General features: G+C 44.2%; 1 protein-coding gene across 2 annotated transcripts in view; it reads right to left on the reverse strand.

Annotated features, from left to right (window-relative positions):
• NINL (ninein like) overlaps window positions 1-25,260 on the reverse strand; it is a 464,259-nt gene that overhangs the window by 224,926 nt on the left and 214,073 nt on the right. For both annotated transcript variants that reach the window (XM_069235090.1, XM_069235091.1), the window contains exons 11-13: window positions 17,953-18,127; window positions 5,790-5,900; window positions 3,573-3,662 (exon numbers count right to left, since the gene is read on the reverse strand). In XM_069235090.1, the coding sequence (XP_069091191.1) occupies window positions 3,573-3,662; window positions 5,790-5,900; window positions 17,953-18,127 (376 nt within the window). The remainder of the gene's footprint in view (window positions 1-3,572; window positions 3,663-5,789; window positions 5,901-17,952; window positions 18,128-25,260) is intronic.

Consider the following 25,260-nt stretch of genomic DNA (forward strand, 5'->3'; position numbering starts at 1 on the left):
TGGATCAAACCCAAGGAGAGTCCCAAGAAACAAATGATGTAGTGGTCAATTCTTGATGGGATTCCTGCTGCCAATACTGGGCTAAATACTGCTGAGGCACAAATAGAAGGATCTGTGTAGTCTCATCATGATGAGGCTACCACAGAATAAAATTTCCCAAACTGCAAATCCTTGTAAGGCAACAGCAAATGATTTTAACCTTAGTGACAGGGGCTGGCAGTGATCACATCTCTTAAGGCCAGAAGGTAGGATTCCACCGACTGCCTCGGCTCAAGATCAGAATCTCATCTTTTGGCACTGAGCTCAAAAAGTTCCTTTCATTCAGGAAGAGATAGCAGATAAGCAGGGCAAAAGTGTGAACCGGGTAAAGCGCAGAATGAACTGGGTGCCAAAAACACACAAGACCGCGTTACAGCTAAAGAAGCTTATAATCCCGGCCATAGGTGGACCACATATATGGTCAAGAGAATGGGAGACAAGTGGGAACCCTAAAGAATGCCGAATGTGAAAGGCAAACTCTTAAAGCAGAAGGGGGGAACACGATGGACTGGCTATGACCACACAGGATCTTTGTTAAAGAGATTTAGGGAGGCTAAACATATTAGACCCAATATTCATTCCATTGTGAAGGAGTTGCTTTCAAAGATGTGAGCAGATGCAACCGAGGTCAACGTTTGATTGTAAAAAGGGTGGATTGTACACGTATTCCCTGACCACTGCCAGATGCACCTCAGAGAACACTGATTGCAGGATCCCTGAATAATAGCAACTGAGATGCAGACCTCCATGCTGCCAGGAACATGGCTCAGGTGAACTTCAGCTCTGCAAAGGCTTTTCTCTTTTCGGACTATACTCTACTGATGCAAAAACAAAGCTCTTTTGAATAAGAAAAAGAATGATGATAGCAATGGTACTACAATATATGCTTCTGTACCGAGAAAATCTGAAGTTGATTTGAATTGTAAAACTGTATTCTTTGATACTCCTATTACTACATCGGACTGCGTAGAACAAAGAATGGACAAGCGCAAAACAAGTGAGGGAAGCAGATGGTGGGAGAAAAGTAGGCAATGACAAATGGGTAGGAAGGAGCGCAGAAAGACAACGCAGCAGAATTTAGGGATTGGGGTCCTTCCTGGGATGGAGTGTCCAGATGTACATATGGCCGCTGCTAGGAAGGACGGAATTACAGAAAAACTGGGGAAAGGTCAATGACTGAAAGTACCCAGAATAAGTAAGGGAGACTGGTTCTGGCTTAAATCACAAACATCTAGTTGGTCAGAAAATTGACTTGACCAACAAAGAAATCCACAATGGCACTATGGTTAATTGGGTGGTTGGGAGGGAAGGTAGTGTTTATGTTTAACTAAATAATGGAAGTGTTTATGGCTAACTAAATAACATTTGCTTATTCTGACAGGCCTTAAAGAGTTGAGTGACTCGTATTGTCCTGGAGTGGACAGACAGAGGAATCACTGTGGGACTGAGGGAGGAAGTGTATCACCTTTAAGATGCGCCAGGAAAGGCCTGCTTTAGGTTGTTCATTTAGCGGGAAGTTGGGCACCAATACTGGTGGGGTCAAAGTATGGGGAAATGTAGTTTGCAGGGATTTGAGACGGGGTTTGAGCAGAGCATGCTAATTACAGTAGTTATACAGTGGGGGCCCCAGCGGGAACACATGAAAGGGACAGAATATATTATTTGAAGAGAAGAACTATACGGGGAGAACAGGAAGCCAGAATAACAAGATTTAAAATTATAACATAGAATAGTGATGGCCTCCAACACAAGATTAAGAGGGAAGTCACGAAGGGATTTCTCCGGAATCATAAACCCAACATTGTGTTCCTTTTGGAGACATCTTGTGGTGGGCACTGGCATTTCCAAGGTAAAGTGCACTATAGCCAGTTAACAAAGATAAACTTTAGCACAAGTTCAAAGGGTGTTAGCATACTACGTGGGGTTTGGCCATTATGTTCGGTTCAAGCACCCTAATCCTGGCCCTAGAGATATTTTAAGGCCAATAAGCTTGCATCTGTCAAGAGGTGATGACTAGCTGATGGTTTCACTGCTTCAGGCTGGGTGTCCATTGACACTCAGTAAGAGCGCATAATGGAACTAATACGTGCTGGTATCTGGGTCTGCTGTAAGGCAGCACCACCATATGCTGTCCCCTATTAACATGCTAATGCATGTGAATGACTCCATCCCTATTTTGCTGTCTAACGGTCCAGTTGTATCACTGCTACAAATCATACTGTATGTCCAGCATCACACTATGTAATTGTATTCAATACATGCCTTTGATCTATACCATGTCTTTACATCTTTGGGGGATGGGATATTGCATTATGAAATTGCAATTATTATTTTTAATAAGTTCATAACAAATTACTCCTTTTGGGCTAGATGGATAACCTCCAATAAACCCAGGACCATACCCATTGTGGAGTAATCAGATAACACCTTTTGCCTTTTGTTAAAAAAAAAACAATCAATGTTCAGTATCATGTGGTATTTTACTAGTAGCAAGAAGAAACAACCTAGTCTTGAAAATGGCCAATGGAATGAAAAGACATATGACTACACTAAGTGTATGTCACTGTTTTGATTTTTGATTTTCTCATGTTTTGGTTTTTCTGTATTGCCTATGCTGGTTATTTTAAATGGCAATTAAAAAGTATTTTAAAAAGATGGAATCTTTTGATGTGTAAGAGACTTGCGACACCAGATAGAACAATAATAGACTTTTACAAACTTTTATTACAAGGATTCACTTAAGAAGAAGACACCTCTGAAGAGGCACTCACATGTGAATAGCCAATCCTGTAACATGGACATAATAAACTCGCCATACACAAATGAAATGCTGAGAGTTAATAATGAAGCATTGAAGTATCACAGCTGTACTGATTTGCACATCCCAACCACCTGTCAAGAATGAATTATTTTTTTGGTGTAACTCTTGCACTTCTCTTTAAGACAACCTTCCTGTGTATTCCAGTTCAATCTATTCTACAGTCCTTACATTATTCAGACAATTACACTGTATTATTCATGTCTCTCTCCTTATCCATCTCATTTCCACCAGATTTCCACTTCTTAACACTTCAAATACCTATTCATCTGTGTTGTGTTTTAGTGTATACACTGATCAACTTCGCCTGGCCTGTAATTCCTCATTTCTTTATATCATCACCTATTTTTTATTTTCTTTGCTTTTCATGGCATGTTAACAAACTTACATTCTTGGGCACAGAATGGAATGTTTTCACACAATTTTCCATCTATTTTAAAAGGTTATTTCAAACTCACCTTGTCCCTTAAGCTTTCCTAATGTTTCCTTCATGTGATTTTAAGCCTACTTTTTAAACTCTGACCATTGTACTCTTTAGTTTTGTACCATTTATAGCACTGTACAACGCTGCAGATAAATGCAATTCACAGATAAAACCGATAAATACAAATCTCACAGTCTGGCCTGTTAACGGGGCACTGTAAATCTCTATGCACCATGCAAAAGCACAAATTTAAATCAATAAGACATAACAATAATCCAAGTAAGTACCTACCCTGCATTGGATCTCGTATTCTCTTATAATCTCTGCAAATCTTTCTTCCTGATCAAAGTGTTCGGTGCTTTGAGGGTCCATCAATCTAAACTGCAAAGAGGACAAATGGGAAACATTACTTATTGTGCCTCTCTTCTTTGACTCTTCTTCTATTTCTCAGTCTTTTCATCTCCAATGACATTGTAGTAGGATCCGAAAACACAGTTAAAATCAGGGTCAAATCAACAAAAATGGTTACAACACCCAAAGCCTGACATTTAAGTTGGTAGAGGAACACTATTCATCTTTATCTTGGACAAAGAATATTTTGTGATTGGCACAAGGACTGTGCATGGCAGTAGTACTCTGAGAGGGCAGACTGACTCCTTAAGCCGGGAAACTAAAGGCATTCCCGAATGACCAGCACGCATTACAGAGGAAGGAACAGATTTCTGGTACCAGTTAGAGACAATTATGTCATTAAAGTTGATTAGAACCAGCTGAAGGCTTGTAGGAGCAAGTCTGGGGCATGTGGCTTTGATGCGCTAACTCTAAATGTGTACTAAAACAAACTCACTAAAGAAGGTGGCTCTCGCCACCACCAATATCCATGTGAAAATTGCAGGCCATATTAAGGCTGAATGGAAACATTCTGTATTTCTTATATGAACTTGCCACAAATCTGAAACCCTTAAATACTCTATCCATTGTGATAAATAAAAGTATCCATCTTTACAGGCACACATTACAAAGTTAACCAATATCCTCGATGCACCAGCCTAAATCTAAAACAATGTTTTCTGGTCACTCAAATACATGTAAAACAATTAATTTGCTTTATACTTGGAGTACTCTAAAAGTTTCAAACACAAATATGGATGTGTCTTACTACTAATCGTCCCCAATATAATGTTTGCATAGATCAAATCAATTTGAAGTGTGTAATCAAATAAGCTCATCTCCTATACCAGGACTCACAAAGAGACTAACCTCTTACACCAAGTCTCCAATAACTCACTTTTTAAACGGTCATCTGACTGCCAAATCATCTTGTGCTGGTAAAAGGCCTCTTTCTTTTAATGGGGAGTGTGAAAGGGCTCTATTTACTGTCTACTAATTGACATCTGAGCCAGAGAACAGATTTAAAGGTAAAAATGTAAAGTGTTGTGTGTTTGAAGAGCAACGTGAGGAACATTTTGGTAACTGGAGGCTTTTCAACATTCTTATTATCCTTTCTACACCGAGCTGTGAGAAACAACAGTTAGGCCATCACAGAACAGAACACTATCATGCATTCCTCAATCAGGGAGTATCACATGGGCTTGAAAACACTCAATGCTGAAGGATCCTCTGTGAGAAAGATGGCGGGCAGAAGTTGCCATAAAAAGGCCAAGATCTGTTGAAAACGTCCCAGGGGTACATAAAAAAATCTTGGATTTATGACTTTTACCCCCTCTTTCCTTGGTTTGTAATGTTAAACTGGTGACGCTCAAAGAGGGGCAGGGCTGCAATCTGGCATCAGTAACCTCTCACAGAAAATTGTCAACAGAATGAATTGCACCAGTTGCAGAGAAATAAAAGAGTGGTTAAGCCAGGCCTAGTACTAATTTGTCTGAAAGCTAATCTCTGCCCTTGTATGCCTTATGCTTCTTGCTTGTGCTGTCGGCATTTCGGAATTGGAAGTAGATAGTACGGTAGCAGGTACCAGAATAGGGTCAACTGATGAAGTAAGAGTGCATCCTGCTCTTTCAAGGGCTCTTTCAATGCTGCTTAAACCAAGGAGATCGGATTTAGCACTTGCCAAATTCAGTTTGTCCCTTAAGAGCGCAGGGCTCAAGCTGAATTTTTGAAGCGATTGCAATAAAAGGGCTTACACAAGGCATATCATCCTTTACAATGCATCTGGCGGAATGATGGAAGTATGCATTTGCTCGGTGTTCACAGAACCTACAACGCACATGTTGCATTTTTTGTAAATTATATTGCACTCTCAATTGAAAACAGTTGCTGTCACTTTTCAGGACCTCAAAGCAATGCCATTACCTGGTTACTCTCTACAATCATCATAATCAGTATGCCAATGGTTTCAAATTATAAAGTGTTATTTTATGTTACTTGGGGAAGTTTTGCTGGATGATTCTATGATTATGAGGGCAATATTATCAGCAAGCTTTCCACATCATTGGGAGAATGCATTAAAAAATGAGAATTGTAAAAAACAAAATCACATCAAATTACCCTCTCGTTTAGCATCATGTCAAGATCTTTCTGGAGCTTCAAGACCAATTTCTCAGACTCCGATGCCTTTTCAACCACTTCAATCATTTCCTTCTGCAATCGACTATTTTCCTATGCACAAAAAATACAATGGGTGTAAACCTCATGAGCAAAGTCTTCATATACGTTGATCATGAATAGGGCGACACAAGGTAGTATAGAAATTAGGCAAAGCTGCACCATGAAGCAGGTAATGTGTAGGTCACAGTTTAAAAGGCTGCTACAAACACGTCTAAAAAGCCGGATATTTACCTCTAAGTATAGTTCTTCTTACGACTGCATATCTTGACAGATTATCATTTTTGAGTAGTGCAATCCACAAATGTCAGGAGACTTGATATATAAAACATATGCCCCCAACAGTGTCTCATTTATTACTACAATAACTGCAGTGGATGAATTATAAAAAAGCGTAGTGTGGTATTTGAGCAGCATTGCCAGCAAAAGGTAGCTGAATGCCCCCGGCAGCCTTTTCGGAATTGTACCGTGCCTTGAAATACGGGGTGCCAGTTATACTGATCCACACACAACTTGGTATGCTTGGCTCCTGACTTGCAGTGATGGAGGTTGTGAAGGACAGATGCGTGGCTGAGACATTGACAACAGCAAAATTGTGGCTTCCCTACTCTGCAACTCCATTGATCCTACACTTCCACAAGGCCCTTGGTGGAGGTACTGAAGACAGCTGGTGGTGGGCGCAGAGTGGGGCTGGAGCTCTCCATGTCAGTGCCCGCTGGACTGTGAATGCCATCTGTGGGACTCCAGAGGAAGAATAGCCAGCCCCTCATTAAAGTCAGCCTATGGATGGCCAGTGGGGAGCTCCTTGCAACAGTACTGCAGATACTTGCAACAGTACTGCCTGGACAGTGCTAGCTTCCGAAGTGGCTCGGGAGGGAGAAGTGCTTGAGTATCCCATGATCAGGGGCTGCGCCTGGGCCTTTGGGTCTGTCCCATGAGGTGCAGTAGGCTGGTAATCGACCCGACAGATATCCTGGGCCCTGGAGGTCTGATTGGGCATGGGTGTGAGCAGTGAAAGAGGCAGTGTTCACCTGGGGTGGGCCCTTGTGCAAGGAAACCACTTGAGCCGTGGGAGAGTGTTTTTTTTTGCATGGTTTTCTGGAGTACATCGTTAGGTGTGCCTGGCAGTGTGGGAGCTCCTGTTGGGGACTTCTCCATTGTTTTTCTCCCTTTATTCCTCTGCTGGGCTGTGCTGTTGTCCCGTGACATGCTTGTCAAAATCAGCAGCGGCAAGGAGTCCCCAAAAGGCGACCTGGCCAGGAAAGCTGTCAAGAATCCAGCAAGAATCAAGGCTGTGAAGCAACAATAAGGGCAGTCAAGAAACATCCAGTCAAGGTGGTGAAATACGGGTTGGCCAGGGGAATGGGGTCTCATGGCGCAGCTACCAAGAGGAAGCAAGGGCTCACAGGGAGACATTTCAAATACACAAATATATGTATCTGGTTAACGGGGAGAACACAGTTTACATAGCGGCTTCCACCAGGGGCTCTCACGGATCATCTATGTCTGGAAACCTGGGGTACAGTAGTTGGAACCAACTTGAAAGGTAACTGGGGTACATTGACACTATAAGGAATGAGTGAGAATCAATAAATGCAGTGCTGGGGGAGTGCTTAAACTGGGGCACTAAAGCACTGTGTAAGACAGTTATCCACCAAATTGAGTCTTGTGGTTGAGGACTTGGTCCATGAGGATCAGTGTGACGTCATAACTGGTCATGGTAAGTCGTTGATGATAGGGCTGAGGCAAGTAATACACTTGGTTCTGGACGAAAAGGAGAAAACATTAGTGTTGGTTGATCTAGGGAAGGGATTCTACACCCTAAATTGGCAATAATTATTTTAAGTACTTATGCACAGGGGATATGACCGTCTTTTGAGGTTGGGTGAATTTACTGTATGCAACTCTTTGGTCAAGAGTGCCTATTGGCAGGGTAGAGTTGGACTGTGGGAGCATAGAACATGGTACTAGGCAGGGGTGCCCCCTTTCTTTCTTGCTGTTTGCACTGGCTCTCGAACCCCTGGTTGGTCTGCCTCTGGCGGAATAGGAAATCACAGTCGGGAATTTAACAGCCAAAACCTCAGTTTATGCTGACAATGCAGTATTTTATTTAGGGCTATCCAAGGGCTCTGTAGCAAGGCATTTGGACTGTTTGGAGAAATCTGTGGTGGTGTCCGGTCTGAACAATAAACAAATAAGTATTTTATTTCAGTCTGAGTTGCTGGTTTATTACCTGGTGGATGTGCTGTCTGACTCAGGAATTTGAAGGGCTTCAGTAGAAGGGAGCTAGTGCTTTGTGAAGTTCTATTCCCGTCAGATAGGATTAGTGTCTGTGCCAGGTATGTTGGAGTGTTGTGGAGAAGTGCTATCTGAGTCAAAGAAGCAATTTTTAAATGGATCCTTGCCTCATAGGGTAGCCAGTTAAGATCACTTCTGTTTGAGCCTGTGATGAGCCGAGCAGCCGTGTTCAAGGCTGCCTTCAGATGTGCCAGTTTTGCTTTTGATAGCCCCATAAGAGTAGCACTACCATAGTCAAGTTTGGAGATTACAAGTGCTTGAACTGCTATCTTGAGATCTGCAGTGAGTAGGAGAGGCATTCATTTCCTGAGTGTGTGCAGTTGGTAGTTGGCACCTCTGGATAAGGGAGCTGATGTGATCCTGCATAGAAAGGTTATTGTCCAAGATTATTTTTAGGGATTTTGATGTGTTGATGAGTGGTGTACAATTCAAAGCAGTTAGATATGAGAGACATTATTTGATGTTAGGAGTGTAATTGGGTGGTGTGATTAAGAGGAGTTCAGGTAAAGGTGGTTACATATCAGCCAATATTGAGTTTTTGTCACAGTGTTGTTGAGGTTGCTGATGTCTTTGGGAGTGGCGATTTTCATGTAAAGTTGAGTATCATCAATCGTCAGCACACCTATGGTAGATGTTTGTGAGTTTGAGGATTTCAGTCCGGGGTTCCATGAACAGATTGAACAGGAGGTGTGGTGGTGGGGGGGGGGATGTAGTTCCTTGGGGAATGACAATCGTGACTGGTGTATGGTTGGATGGAGCATGGCTGATCAAGACTCTTTGAGATCTGTTATATAGGAATGATGAGAACCATTTTAACACTCTACTGGAGAGAGACATCCTGCATTCTAGGAGATTCATAAGGCTCTCATGTTTGACCGTGTTGATAGATCAATCAGGAATACTAATAAGATTCCTTCTGGTCAAGTAGTCTCAGGGTATCGTTAACAATATGGACCAGGACAGTTTTGCTACTGTGACCCAGTCTGAAACCAGATTGGCATTGGTCCAGGAGATGGAATTGCGCCATATGATTGCAAAGTTGTTGATTCATGCATTTTTCAAGAGCTTGGCCAGAGTTGTGGTACTGGAGATTGGGCGGTAGTTGTTAGATTTCGACTGATCGGTGTTGGGTTATTTTTTTTAATAAAGGGTTAACCTGGCTACTTTTTAGTCAATGCGGTAAAGAGCTTTGTGTTAGAAACGCATTGATAATCTTGGTTTATAAGGGGAGCAGGGAGTATTTGATCTCTTTAAGAAGTTTGGAGAGTAATGATTCCTTGGATTTCTTTTGTTGTCCTTTATTGGTTGTTACGAATAAGTTACTTACCTTCGGTAATGCTTTTTCTGGTAGATACAGTATCTACCTGTGGATTCCTCACCTTCTGGATACTCCCAATGCACCAGTATTCAACTGATTTTTTTTCTCTCTAGCTCTCCACGTCAACGAGGACGTCACATTAGAAGGGCTCCCCTTGCAACTCTGTCTGACGTCATCAGAGCCATAAGAAGTTCTCGCCGACGTGCTGAAGTCAGTCTCACCCATTTTTTTACGTGCCTTTGAGGCAAACTGGTGAACACCAACATTGCAAGCACAGTATGTGCGATCTTAACTCAAACATTTATATACATTTATACATAAACATACACTCTATATAAACAATTTGCAATATATAAAATATATACAAACAATTTCCTTCTTGGTATAACCAGACAGGCAACTTCAGTGAGGAATCCACAGGTTGATACTGTATCCACCAGAAAAAGCGTTACCGAAGGTAAGTAACTTGTTCTTCTGATTAATACATATACCTGTGGATTCCTCGCCTTTTGAATAGAGTCCCAAAGCAGTCCAGCACTAGGAGGTGGGTGCCTGTCAGATTACAGCGGGAAGTCCTCCAAAACAGAAAGGGCAAAGTGACCGTACTTCCTCATTTCTGAGTCCATGCTGTAATGTTTTGCAAAAATGTGGAGGGAAGCCCAAGTCGCCACCTTGCAAATATCAACAACAGAAAAACCTTCAGCCAAAGCCGATGTTGCAGACTTGGCTCTGGTCGTATGAGCTCTTATGCCATCAGGAAGTTATTTCCTTGCCAAAGCACAACATATTTTGATGCAAAGGATGACCCACTTTGACAATGTTCTTTTGTGGACGGCTTTGCCCTTGATCTTGCCTACGAGCCAAAGAATAGCTGATCGTCTGTTCTAAATTCTCTTGTCCTGTTTCTGTAGAAGCTCAACGCTCTCTTTGGATACCAGACGATACAACCTTTCCTCCTCTTGAGAGGGATGGGGAGAAGGGTAAAAGGTCGGAAGTATGATGGACTGCCTTAAATGAAAAGGAGTCACTACCTTTGGCAGGAAAGCTGACCTGGTTCTCAGAACCACCTTGTTGACATAAAAAGTGGTAAACGGGGGTTTTACACCCAGAGCTTGCAGCTCACTAACATGTCTAGCCGATGTGATCGCAACTAGAAAAACAGTCTTCATCGTAAGGAGACTCAACGAGCAACTATGTAAAGGCTCAAACGGTGTACTCATCAGGTACTTTAAAATCCCACTGAGGCATGATGAATGGAGTGGGGGGAAACATATTAGTCAAACCTTTAAGAAAACTTAAAACTATAGGGCACTTAAACAATGAGGGTTGGTCAAGCAAACAAATAAATGTCGGCAATGCAGACAAATAAATAGGCCTTCACTGTCTCAACTGCACAACCATGTTGTGCTAAAGAAAGAGCAAATTTCAAAACATTGGATAAGTGGGCCTTTAAAGGGTCAACATGTCGTTCCTCATACCATTTGACAAACTTGGCCCATCAACCAGCAGAGACAGTTTTGGTGGAGTGTCGCCTGGCTGATAGAAAAACATCCATCCCATCAGCAGGAATAGAAAAGGAACTCAGGTTGCCCCGCTCAATCTCCAGGCATGTAGGTGCAGGCTCCGGAGGTGGGGGTGTAGAACCTGCCCCTTCAACTGCAAGAGGAGGTCTGCCCTGTGTGAGAAACAGAGTGGAGGGCACAGTGAGAGGTGAAGGAGGTCTGTGTACCACACCCTTCTTGGCCAATCCGGGGCTACTAATATGACTTGGGTCCGGTCTTGGCCAATCTTCCTCAGAACCCGAGGAATCGTAGGTATAGGAGGAAACGCGTAAAGCATCTGACTGCTCCAGTCCAACTGAAACGCGTCCCCCAGCGCTCCCTGCATTGGATACTGGAGGCTGCAGAACGACAGGAAGAGCACGTTCTCGCGAGTGGCAAACAGGTCTATATGAGTCGCCCCCATAACTGGAAAACGTGAAGAACAAACTCCGGATGGAAACGCCACTCGTGGTCGGCTGAAAAGTGCTGGCTGAGACTGTCCGCACACGCTGAGAACTCCGGCCAAATGATTTGCCACAATACAAATCTGATGGTCCTGAGCCCAGGACCAGAGTTGCAGAGGCTCTCTGCACAGAAGGTACAACCCTACTCCCCCTGCTTGTTGATGTACCACATTGCGGTAGTGTTGTCTATCAAGACCTGCATCGAGTGACCGCAAATGGAAGGGAGGAAGGCCTTGAGAGCCAAATGCATCGCTCGCAATTCCAACAGGTTGATGTGAAACATCTGTTCTTCTGAAGACCAAAGACCTTTGATCTCCAGGTCCCCGAGATTAGATTCCGACCCTAGAGTGGTGGAATCTGTTATCACTGTGGCCACCGGAGGAGGGCAAAACTGTTTCCCTTGTGTCAGGTTGCCATCCCACTCCACCAATGAAGATCCACCGCAGTGTTCCTGGAGATCTTTATCGACTCCTTGAGATCTCCATTGTGTTGGAACCACTGCTTGCGAAGGCACGACTTCAGAGCCCTCATGTGCCAATGTGCATGAGTGAGCAGCAGAATGCGGGAAGCAAACAGACCGAGGAGACGTAAGAAATTTAGGACTGGAACAATTGCTCTGTTCTGAAACATCGGAATCATAGCCTGGATGTCTTAAACCATCTGAGGAGAGTAGCAATGATTCACTGTAGTGTCCACTACTGCCCCTATGAACAGGGTGCACCGAGAGGGCTCCAGATGAGATTTGGGTACGTTGATGATAAAACAGAGATTGAACAACAACTGAGTTGTCAAATGAAAGTGATGCTGCACCAACTCCAGAGACTTGGCTTTGAGCAACCAATCATCCAGGTAAGGGAATACTGGTATTCCCTACTGCCCAAGTTGTTCAGCAACCACTGCCATCACCTTAATGAAGACTCGGGTGCAGAAGTAAGACCAAGCGGAAGGACTGCAAACTGGAAGTGTTGACACCCTACCGTGAACCGGAGATACTTCCTGTACAACTACAGAATCGGAATATGAAAATATGCATCCTGCAAGTCTATGGAAATCATCAAGTCTTCTTTGCCCAGCGCAAGAAGCACCTGTGCTAGGGTCAGCATTTAGAATTTTTCTGATTTGAGGAACCAATTCAAAATCCTGAGGTCTATGATCGGCCGTAAATGGCCATCCTTTTTGGGGATCAAAAAATATCTTGAAATAACATGCCTGACCGCTTTCCTGCTCCGGAACCAACCCTACTACGCCCTTTAAAAGTGGATTTTGCACTTCCTACTGTAGTAGCATTAGATGTTCTTTTGAACAAAAACTTTGCTTGGAGGAAAGGGAGGGGGGGGGAAGTCTGGAGTCTCATGTCTGTCTCTATTTACCTGTTCCTACACCATTTAGAGTTTGTCTTCTTTATTCTGTTGTTCAGGTTGCTGAAAATCATTTATTGGAAACTATTTTTGTTCTTTTGTCATAGGGATATTATTAATGGTACTTTGGCACCCTCCGCTGGTCACAGTAAATAATGCAGGGTCCTTTTTCTGTTTACAATACCATGATGAAAGCTACAGATTTAAAGCACCTACCAGTGGTTCCCAAACTGTGTGCGGCGCCCCTGGCTAGTTTTGATGGCGCACCAGGGAGCCGCGGCACACAGATTGGGAACCATTGCCCTAAACCCACGTAATGGTCTGTAGGTCGTGGAGAGTGACTGAAGACCCAAAGATTTAGCAGTGGCTTTGCTCTCCTTAAATCTTTTTTAGGCTGAATCTGCTTTGGCCCCAAACAACCTGGATCCATCAGAGAATAGATCCATTAATGCGGACTGCACTTCCGGGGTGAACCCTGAGCCCCTCAAGGAGGTGTGCCCCCTACTGGTGATCGTAGTTCCAATGGCCCTGGCAACAGAATCCGCTGTATCAAGGCCTAATTGAATTACTTGTTTTGCTGCCACCTGACTATCATTCAAGAGCTCTGCAAAATGGCCCTGAACATCCTGTGGCAGCTTAGGGATGACGTCCCTGGCCGAATCCATCAACCCATGGATGTATCTGCCAAACAAACAAGTGGCATTCACAGACGTCAATGCCATGCTTCCTGAAGAAAAAAATATTTTTTGCAGATTGCTCCATCCATTTCGATTGTCTGTCAGTTAGGGTTGTAGGGAAAGACCCAGGTGCTGATCTTGAAGAGCAAGTAGCCTGGACCACCAAGCTCTCCGGCATTGGATGCCGACTCATAAACGGAGGATCTCCTGGTGTTGCCCGGATATCTCCTAGCAATAGATCTTCACACTGCCTCAGAAGAAGCCGGCGTCTGCCACACATCCAATACTGGTTCCATCAGAGCCTCATTGAATGGCAACACAGGCTCTGAAGCAGAAGAGAAAAATGAAGAACCTCTGTAAGAATATTTGATTTCAGTTCAGTAGTGGGAAGAGGCAAGTCCGGCAGTTTCGCAGCCTTTCTTTTTACCCCATGATAAGAGGTAACCTCCTCTGGGGGTAATATGCCCCCAGGGGATAATAGCTCCCACTCAGGAGAAGGGTCTAGACCACTTGCTACATCAATGCCTTCAAATTCCTGAGACAGCACTGAAATTTCCCCTTCTTCTAGCTCAGGGTCTTGGTGCTCCTCTAAATATTGCTGCTCCTCCAAGAGCCCCTTCTTGATCTTAACCCTGACTCTAGCAGAGGCGTCGGAAGGGAATATACTGGCGTCGAGGATGTGTGTTGTGGTGCCAGAACTTTAGACCCCCAAAACCTGCCATTCAGGGCGGAGTGACTCGACGTTGGACGTGCTCTCACTGACGTCGGTACCGGAGCCAGCAACACCGCCAAATCCTGTCCATCAGATTCGGTGCCATCACAGACCAGGGATAAGGTGCCGTAGGCATAAAAGGCAGGAAAGGAGCCTCCCTTTACGGGGCCAGGAAACCTCCCAGGGAGAAAGACAATGGACCCATGGGGCCGCCGGCACAACTGAGGGTGCCATTGCTCTACTGAAAATGCCATACATAGCATTAAAAAAAATTTAGAACCTGTCCCCAGAGTTGGGAAGGTCAGATATTCTTTCTCCTGCTGGGGAGGCTGAACACGACCTGCTGCCTGCTCTTCAGTCTCCTGATCCGGTGGCGTAACAGGAGAGAACTGCGGTATCAGAGTCGCAGGTGATGCCAGGATCTCCACCAAAGACTGTGCCGGTGAAGCCTCAGGTGACTTCAGATGTAGAGGAGACAAAGTGGGACTCACTTCCCAAGTCAAGTGATGCCAGGACTTCCAAGTTAGAGACAGAGGCGGAGGACTGGCTTCCTGGGATGAACGACGTCATGAACTATGGTGTTGTCTCTTCTTGTGCGACCTTGAAAATAGATGGGACGACGACTCCGATCGAGGCTGGGATCCATGATAGCCTTGCTGGTCTTTTTTTAGCCTTCGCCAACAATAACTTTGCCTCCCTTTACTTCAGAGCCTTTGGATTCATGCTCTGACATGAGGTGAAGCCCCTATGCCATGATCTGAACTAAGGCACCAAAGACCATCTTGTGCGGGTCCATAACCAACATCTGACCTCCACATGCTCAAAAAGGTTTGAAGCCTGATTTCTTAGGCAGAGACATTGTCGCGCAACAAGACAGACAATGAAAATTCCCTCACACGGAGAGGTTGAAAAAAAAAGTTACATGTCGAAGGCACAGAAAAAACAAAACTGACGTCAGCATGCTGACTCTGATGATGTCGGAGGGAGTCACGTGCAGAGCCGTCCTATTGTGAAGTCCTCGTTGACCTGGAAAGCTAGAGAGACATTTGTTTTGCTGAACGCTGGCGCCTCACGTTGGGGGTAGTCAAAAGGTGAGGAATCCACAGGTAGATGTATCCATCAGAAAGATACTTACTGTCCATACTACACACATTTCATAGTAACTTTGATGCCACAGTTGTAGTGTTTTCCTTCCCCCCCAAGAGGGAGACATTTCTGTTCTCATTGTGCCGAGTTGAGTGCACCACCACAACAAGCTTATAGGCCCACTACAATCGGTTAACAGTACTACAACACATCCATTTACCTTCTTCCTTTTTACCATCAGCTTGGTAGATTAGTATATGGAGTTTGATGGCACTATGATCTCAATGCAGTGAACTCAGCATGATAGAAAAGTGGTCTTTACGTGGTGGGGCAATGTAATATTAAACATAATATGAAACAATACTATAATTTTCAGTGGTGTAACCAAAACCTAGACAACAAAGTGGTCAACCCATAAGTGCACGTTGTCAGGTTAAATAAAGTTAATGGTTCAGCATAGTCAAGATTTCTACCTTCTTTTATATAAAAGTGTAATCATTACATCATGAATGGAGAGTGTGTGTAGCTGTGTAGTTAACTTTGTAATTAGTTTGTGTACAATTGAATTGTACGAAAAATGTTGTTGGGACTGTGGATGCCCAAGTTAACAGAGAAACTGCCTTGTGAAAATTCACACTGCAGTAACTAAGCTGCATTGACATAAAAACTAACCTTCTGTACTAGATATTGCAATAGATGACAGCACAGAAATAAACGTCTTAAACACCAAGCAATGAAAGTAACCAAACACCTAAAACAAGCTGACACGAAGAAGACTGCTTAGAAGGAATACAGGTAGGAGGCAACCATTTAAGAATCAATTTCATATGGTAGTGTGTTATGGTTCTTGCATAACAAATCCTAAACTCAAATGTCTGGATGCCATTTTAGATTATGCTACTAACAGTAGTAAATGCAAGTAGCTGCCATGTTTATTTATGTATGTAGTAACGCCTTCTATGCGTCGGCCAGGAGCCGTTCAACGCTAGTGTTCATGTGCATCCGACAGCTCCCGGCCGTCCAACCACATGGCACTTGAACTCCCTCTGGTGCGAGTAACAGAGGGATTTATTTTACAAAGAAGCAGCCTCGGGAGATGGGGGAGAGCTTCCCCATCTCCTGAGGCTGTTTCTTTGTTTTCGTTGGAATGACGATCAGGGCTCATTTCACTTTCCCTGCCGGCTAATCTCAGCCCCCCGAGCAATAAGGCAGATGGGAGAGGTATCATTGGAAAGGGGAGAATCTCCCCTGTCCAATGGCACTCCCTCCCTAGTGGATCCCTGCTTGGAGATCGCTGTAGGAGGGTGCGCCCCAATCAGGGATCCACCCACTATACACCAGGGAGGGCTCCCCTGTTTATTTGGGGTATATTCAGTCGTTCTCCACCAACCCCCTGGGGGGAAGTAGCCCCCCATCTATCCAAACCACCCCCCTGGTGGTGTGTGGGGACGTGTGCTAGGCTGGCGGTGTTCGCGGACTGGCGCCTGGATGGCGGTGTGGAACCCCCATAATTTTCTTTCCCAGGATCTTCTGCAAACCTCAAATTTAGCTAAAAAAGTTACAAAGTTGTAGGATCACACGCCAGCACGAATTTCCTACTGCCCAGCATTCCCCTCGGTCTCCTGATAAAAATGATACCTCACTTGTGTCGGTGCCCAAATCAAAGTCAGCCTAAAAACATATAAAATGAAAAACTGAGGGGGAACCAAAGTGGGTCCAAAAGGGCAATCTACAAATTTTTGGCCTGCCTGTCGCAGGTGCTTGGCCCAACCACACAAGTGCTGAATTCAGAAATGAAATCTGTAAATGCAAACAAGAGAAGTAATATGGGTGGACAAGGAAATGGAGGAGTAAAACAGAGCACAAGCACTATGGGTAGAAGAAGAGAGGGAGAAACATAAGCACAACAAGCCTAGTATGATGGAGTAAGATTAAAATAACTTTGGGCCTGATTTAGATATTGACGGATGGGTTACTCCATCACAACGGTGATTGATATCCTGTCCGTGGAAATCTAAATCCCATAGGACATAATGGGATTTAGATTTCGGCAGACGGGATATCCAGCACCGTTGTGAAGGAGTAACCCATCCGTCAATATCTAAATCAGGCCCTTTGTTCTTATTAGAGTTCAAATGTAGATTGTGAGAACTCAATGAGGTTAGGGCAGAAGAAATAGTGATGCAACTGAAGGGAAAAGAGGGGGAAGCGAAAGTGATCTCGAAATCATCAGAACAATGGCAGGAAGAAACAAGCTGAATGTTTTAGGTGGAAAATAGTAGGGCCAACAAGAAAGCCTATGTTTGAAGGTAAGGGACCCCACCGCAAGGAGGTCCTTCTGTGATATTCTTCTCTCACTTTATTGCCAGTGAAGGCCATACGGTAACTCTGCCTGGTGTAACCACTTCTACCAGTTGAAATCAAAGGTGACACATCCCACATACAGGTCATACGAATGACTTCCTCCTGCTGGGGTCACACCATTTATATTCAATCTCCTTCCTGTACTTGCTACTCAGTGCCGAATGAACTGTAACCTCCCTGAGACTGAAAGTGTTTTTCCCATTCTACACCCCACAGCTTTCAGTAGGCAGTGAAAAGGCCATATTCTAGGAATCGTTAACATATATGAGGAGTTTTTTTTTTTTTTACCTTCAAGCACAGTGTCAGCTTCTCCCTCATGAGTGCATCTTCCTTTTGCATTGCCAATAGATCCGCTTCCAGCTTGGATCGCTGTTGATCTGCCTGCTGCATGAACAGCTCACTCTCTTTCAGCAGTTCGGACCTCATTGCTGCCAACTTTTCCTTGTAATCTTGCTCCAACTCGCTGAAACACAAACATTCATGATCTGTTTAGTCTGCAATTCGTGTTGCATGAGGTCTATATTCTGAAACAGGCAAAGGCAGAAATCTTCCTCCTTTCCCACACACAACAGAGATTTGGGGCTAACAATATCTACATTGTATTGCATAAAGGCCTACAATGCCAACAAGAGTATCATTTTAGGTCTATATTTATTAGGAAACCAACAGCTGTGACTCATCATCAAGACTGACCTCATATCACTTCCACCCAACACTGCCTAAACAAATCTGTTTAAAAAAAATATAGTGCTGAAACAGATCTATATTTGCACTGAAATGTTGCCAAGAGGGTTAAACAATACAAGCCATAACTGAGGCTCCTTGAAAAGCAGAATTCAAGAAAAGGAAAGGAAATAACACAGTGAAATAAATGACTTTCTGGAGCTCCAGAAACAGCCCTACCAAGTTCAGAGGAGAGTGTCACGTTAACATGCTTCACTGAAGAAACCGCTCCCTGACACCCCAGCAAAATCAGTCCAAATGAAATGCATTCTGAAACAGTGCAGAGTGTGTCTAAAAGCCCTTGTTTAAACACAAATGTATTCCCTGTGGGTCCTAATCTCAGTCTCATTAGAAAGACTGAAGAACTTGCCTTCTATAGACCTATGCCCTACTTTACACTTATCTTAGCCCTCTTCCTGGCCAAAATGTTTGTATGCAAGGCCAGAAAAAATGCCAGCTTCCTCTCCTGCAATAGCAGAGATTATCTATGAATTGCCTCCTTTAGAATAATTTTCTCGGGTCTCAACACCGCACACACTCCGTGCCACTAGGTACATCATCAAATGTTTCAGGCCTGGGGGAAATCTAAAAGTATTCCTTCCCACAATATTTTCTATGCCTAGTTGTAGTTCCTATGAGTTACCCAGTACTGCCTTCATCATACCAGGGGTACATCTGCTCAGTTCTCAGATAGAACATACAACATCTAGAGCTGCATGTCTCTCTTCAAATTCTAAACCAACTCCGTCATTTCCTCAAACTTCACTGTGCCTTGAACCACACCCAGTTTAAAAGGAAGACATCTTTCAGTTCCACAACTTTGCTCCAGCCTTCCCATCTAACATTCAAAACCTACTCTCAGATGTCTCCATCTCGTGCAGTCAGCAATCTATCATACAGAACAGCTTATTTCTCAACGTACTTCACACCAGCTTCAATCTTATTCATCCTTTCCAGTTCAATGAAGTGCATGACATGTGTGAGAGATTTTCCCCTCCAATCAGTTGTTTTCTTGTCTGGGGCTTGTATGTTGCAACGTTCATCCTTGTCTTAGATGTCACACCACAAGGCATAAAAAGGTTCTTCTTTCCTTGACTCCTTCTGGACATGACCCATTCCATCACAGCAATTTAAATGTGGTGGAGCATTAACTGGTGAGGTTACTTCTTGCCATGGGCTTCCTTCCAACTGCCTCCAAGATAGGAGGTCAATCTGACCCAAACTAGTGTCAGCACCAGGGTTCACAACCACAGCAAACTTCTTAGCCAGTGTCTGGCCAGCTGAAGGGACAACGCAATCCCCAGTTCCAGTTACACTGCAACCTCACCACCTTCCCCAGATTCACAACCAAATCTAATACTTCCTGAACCGCTCTTCAAGCCTCACTTGGGGGACACAAGGGGTGCCCCATCCATCTTATTGACTGGTGATCTCATGCACTAGCTGAGGACTAATCTCTTCAGGCCTACATTCATTCTGAGACACTGCTCCCAATGTAAAAGCCATACACAAGACTCCACATACTATTAAAATGCCGGCTGCCAGTGTCATCATCTGGTGTCTGACCAGACTGTTATAATAAATGTTTATTCACTGCCTTGTATAAAACTGGAGTTTGTAATTCTACTTATGCTAAATTGTGAATGTGTGTCCTTTCCAAAGTGGGGATAGGAACAAGAAATGAAATGTTGATTGATGTAGCAGTTAAGAAGCTCACAAGTGTTTAAATGAAAGAGTCACAGCATGTATTTTACTGATGTTTGTGTTTTCCATGGTTGCTCCGCCAGACAGAGACACCAATTGTAACACCAATTCCAGGAAATGAGGGCATTTCGGCATGAGAGATTGGAGGTGCACAACATTATTGCACCCCCTCGCACTACTTCAGAGAACATCGAGGTGAACAAACCTCCCTCTATGATAGTACCCAGTTCACAAGTGGGAGACTACATTCACAGAAAGAGCAGAACAGGACCCCCAAGTCCACTATGATTCCTCTGGTGGGGAAAAAGTGCTTCATAACCATAACCATTGATAATTACTAGTGGAGTGATGATTGTTTTTTTACGCCAAACTCCCATAATGTGTTTATCGGCAAAGCCGACATCAGAATAATGGGTACTGTCCATAGCAATTCCTAACTATCTTGACTTTATGTAATTGAAAAGTAAAAGGATTCATGAAGTAAATTAAAAATTAAAAAGTAGGAGCAAGTAAAAACCTAGGGAAATTTTTCTAACATTCTTCTGCTTACATGAGGCAATTGTGTTGAAACTCCTGAAGAGCAAAGGCCTTTAAGGAGCAGTAACCCTCTGGCCATCTCTAGGTCTCAAGTGCATGAACATCCTTAGCATAACATGTGTAATTAGCTAGATCCAGTGTACAGTGATAAAAAATGTTAACATGTGAGGACAGATTGCTTCCCTTCTTCCCGGACAAACTCTGAAACAGGTGTCTCCAACCAGTCAATCACGAGCTACCAGTAGCTCCCAGACTCCTTCAGAGTAGCTCAAAGCCTGGAGTTCATTTATAAATAAGCACAGGGTCTAAGTTTTCCATTAAAAGTTAAAGGAAGGCTCTGTTTATTTTACATTATTATTATCGGGCTGCAGATAGCAGGGTCTGATAAGAAGCAGAGCTTGAGTCAGATTTATAACTTAGGGCAAAGAGCTGAAGAACTGAAATATTTAAACCTCAGCTAAAAGTCTGTGCCAACTCAATATTGAAGCATGAGAACAAAATAATGTTTCTCATTGCTTTTAAATTGGATAAAATGAAAATTAAAAGTTACCTTAAGAATTAAGTTAACTTTTCATTTTAATGTTCTCAAATATCTTTTCAAATTGTTGCATTTACAAGCAGCAGGCCTCTTGCTTCCAGTGGCCAATCGAACACTGTGCATGTTTATAACTGAAAAATACAGTCAATTTGTAGATGGGAGGAATTTAAAGTGGAAAAAAATGTTCTACATTAGGAACATTTGTGCACTTTAAATTTCGCCCATTTAAAAAGATTGTTTTATGTTTATGTTATACATGCAATAATGCCACATATGGCAAAGGTGTGTCCTTTGCCACAAGTACATACAACACAAGCTCTCAGGTACTGTAGGAGGCTGGCCTGGTTTGCAGTGGGTACCTTAGGTACTTACACCTTATACCAGGTCCACTTATCCCTTATTAGTGTAATGAAGTAGTGTTCTAGCAGCTTAGGCTGATAGAGGTAGCTGTAGCAGAGCAGCTTAGGCTAAACTAGGAGACATGCAAAGCTCCTGCAATACCAACTTACACAGTACTTTTACACAATAAAAGACAATACTCAGTGTTAACAAAAATAAAGGTACTTTATTTTAGTGATACAAGGCCAAAAATATCTTAGAGGCAATACTCCTTCTGGAGGTAAGAATTATACACAATATATATACAAGACACCAAAATCAGGTAAGTAAATAGTCATAGAATAGTGCAAACAATAAAAAATGCCATAGAATGCAATACGAAGAAATAGGCCTAGGGGTAACACAAACCATATACTAAGAAAGTAGAATGTGAATCACAAATTTTCCCCTAGGCAAGTGTAGTGTGTAGCAGGTAGGTAGGAGTGTACGAAACCCACAAAGGTGGGTAAAATACCCCACCTCAGAGCCCAGGAAAGTAGGAGTAAAGTACTGCAAGTTTCCTCAGGACACACTACAAGTCGTGATTAGAGTTATTGCAAGAAACAAGCAAGACTGCAAGCAACAAATGGTGGATTCCTGGACCTGAAGACCTGTAAAGAGAGGAGACCAAGTCCAGAAGTCGCAGAAGATTCAAGGAAGGACAGGAGCCCCTGCCAACCTAGAAGATGGTGCAAAAGAGGATTCTCTGGTTGGAAGAAGTCTGCAGAAGAGCACCAAAGAAGATGGCTGCGGGTTCTGAGTGATGCAAAAGATGTCCCATGTGGAGATGTTGGATGCAGGTGAGTTGCAGCGCTGGATTCGTCCAAAAAGCCTTGGTTCAAGCAATGTCGCAGATTGTGTCAAAATGGTACTGCCTGGACCCGGGAGGGACCTGGGGGCCTCAACTCAGACTGAGGAGGCAAAGGGGGCTCCCAAAAGATGACCAGGCAGCACCCACGGAGGTCCCAGGACATGGGGACAAAGAAGGTGCAAATTGCGGTTGCTGCAGCACTACAAAAGAAGATCCCACGCCGCCGGAGAACAACTCAGTGAGTTGAGCGTCACAGGAAAGAATGTTGGGGACTCGGCCAGGCTGTGCACGAAGGATTGTTGCAAATAGTGGACAGAAGGCCTCAGGTGGTGAAGTTGACGCGGTGCACAGGGGTACTGTCGCAATCGGGGAAGACAAGCTCTTACCTCCTCCAAATTAGGACAGTTGGACCTGAGGACAGTCTGTGCTGAAGGGGTCCACTACCTGTGTTCCAGGGAACACGCTCGTCGTCAGGAGAGGAGTCACAGAGAACCTGCTGTCATCTTAGAAGGTGCCTGCTGGAGCAGGCAAGTGACTCTGTCACTCCACAGGAGATTTCTTTGGTCCTTCTGGTTCAGGGTGAAGACAGGGAGTCCCCAGAGCGTGCACACCGTGGAAACTGTTGCAGTTGCTGGCTGGAGCTGAAGTTGCAGAGTCGCAGTAGCCTTTCTGGATACTTTGTTGCAGTTACAGCGGTTCCTGGAGCAGTCTGCGGTTGATCCGTGGTCAGAGGATGAAGTAGGAGTTGCAGAGGATTCCTGGTGGAACCTTGCAAGCTGAATCTGAAGAGGAACCCACAGGAGAGACCCTAAATAGCCCTGAGAGGGGGATTGGCTACCTAACCAGGTATGCACCTATCAGGAGGGGTCTCTGATGTCATCTTCTGGGACTGGCCAGTCTGAGATCTCCAGAGTGTCCCCACACCTTGGAAAACAAGATGGCTGACACCAGGGACACACTGGAGGAGCTCTGGGCACCACCCCTGGGGAGGTGATGGACAGGGGAGTGGTCACTCCCCTTTACTTTGTCCAGTTTCACGCCAGAGCTGGGACTGCGGGTCCCTGAATCGGTGTAGACTGGCTTATGCAAAGAGGGCACCATCTGTGCCCTTCAAAGCATTTCCAGAGGCTCTGGGAGGCTACCCCTCCCAAGCCTGTAACACCTATTTCTAAAGGGAGAGGGTGTAACACCCTCCTCCTAAAGGAAATGCTTTGTTCTGCCTTCCTGGGACTGGGCTGCCCAGACCACGGGTGGCAGGACCCTGTCTGTGAGGTGGCAGCAGCTGCAGAGCAAGCCTCAGAGGTTTGGCAGTACTGGGGGTCCATGGTGGAACCCCCAGGATGCATGGGATTGGCCCCCCAATACCAGATTTGGAATGGGGGAACAATTCCATGATCTTAGACACCTTACATGGCCAATTTCGGGGTTACCATTGTGAAGCTACATATGGGTATTGACCCATATGTAGTGCACACGTATATTGGTATCCCCGCACTCACAAAGCCCGGGGATTTGGCCAAGGACAGCACAGGGGCACCTTTGCTAGTGCAAGGGTGCCCACACACATAGTAACTTTGCACCTAGCCTTCAGTAAATGAAGGTTAGACATAGGTGACTTATAAGTTACTTAAGTACAGTGAAAATGGCTGTGAAATAGTGTGTGCACTATTTTACGCAGGCTGCAGTGGCAGTCCAGTGAAAGGGTTTGTCTGAGCTCCTTATGGGTGGCAAAAGAAATGCTGCAGCCCATAAGGATCTCATGGAACCCCAATGCCCTGGGTAGCATAGGCAAGGAACTTACAAAGGGGTCCAGTGTGCCAATTAGAATTGGAATATGAAGTCACTAAACTATAGTGACTAATTTTGAAGTGGAGAGAGCATAAGCACTGGAGTTCTGGTTAGCAGTTAAGCACTACTGATAACACACACATAGGCCGCAAACTATGAGCACTGGGGTCCTGGCTAACAGGATCCCAGGGAGACAGGTAAAACACACTGACACACACTCACAAACAGCCCAAAAGTGGGGGTAACCATGCTAGAAAGAGGCTACTTTCTCAGTTACCCATACACCTATAGTCCATTCACATCACATGTTCATACATCCCCAAGGACCACACTCTCACTGACACACATGGCAGCCCTGTCATAGTGCCCCTAGTCAAAGTATTTTGTTCAAACCATAGTCGCTGGCTCTATGGGCATTAGGATTAAAGTCAAGGAAGCTGGGCGGCGGGGGTGTCTGGTAATAATGCACAGGTTTAGCTTTTGGTAGCTCATGATGATTTTCACTGATCAGAAGTAGCTCTTGCTGCAGAAAAGGTTGGAGACCCCTACCCTGAAATTTTGCAAATGGACTGGGCCTTACAAGCCTCAAGAAAGAATTAAAAGCTAGATAAGCTGGAATAGTTGTATGGCAGCCGGAGGTTTGAGTCTTGCAGAAAGGCAGAGTTTAAGTCTCCACTCAACTAGAAATGGACATAGCAGTACATGTGAGAGGTAAACCAGAGTGGTGGCCACAGAATGGCCTACTCTAATATTATGGTTCTGTGTGTGAATTTATATTGTCTAGGTGATTAAGGCGGGGTAGTGTGCATGCACATAACAGTCTTTTCAGAGAACAGTGGTTTGCATTATACGGTCACCATTCATCTCTTGCATTTTTATGCCTGCTCCCTACATTCCCAGTCTGTTATTGGGTAAGTAACTGAAGGGGCAAAAACAATCAATTGTAACATAAAAATGGTGGTGCAGTTCACAAGAAGTGTGGTGTTTTCTATACCCATTTTAATCGTTGTGCGTTTTCTAAAATGTAAGCTTCTGAGAGTGAATTTCATCAATGTCAATAAAAAGATAGGGATTGAAAGTAACAAAAAGTCACAAAAATTCTTGCATATGCATGAGA

This window comes from Pleurodeles waltl, chromosome 5 (assembly GCF_031143425.1).
Source record: "Pleurodeles waltl isolate 20211129_DDA chromosome 5, aPleWal1.hap1.20221129, whole genome shotgun sequence".
In the NCBI taxonomy this organism is placed as follows: domain Eukaryota; kingdom Metazoa; phylum Chordata; class Amphibia; order Caudata; family Salamandridae; genus Pleurodeles; species Pleurodeles waltl.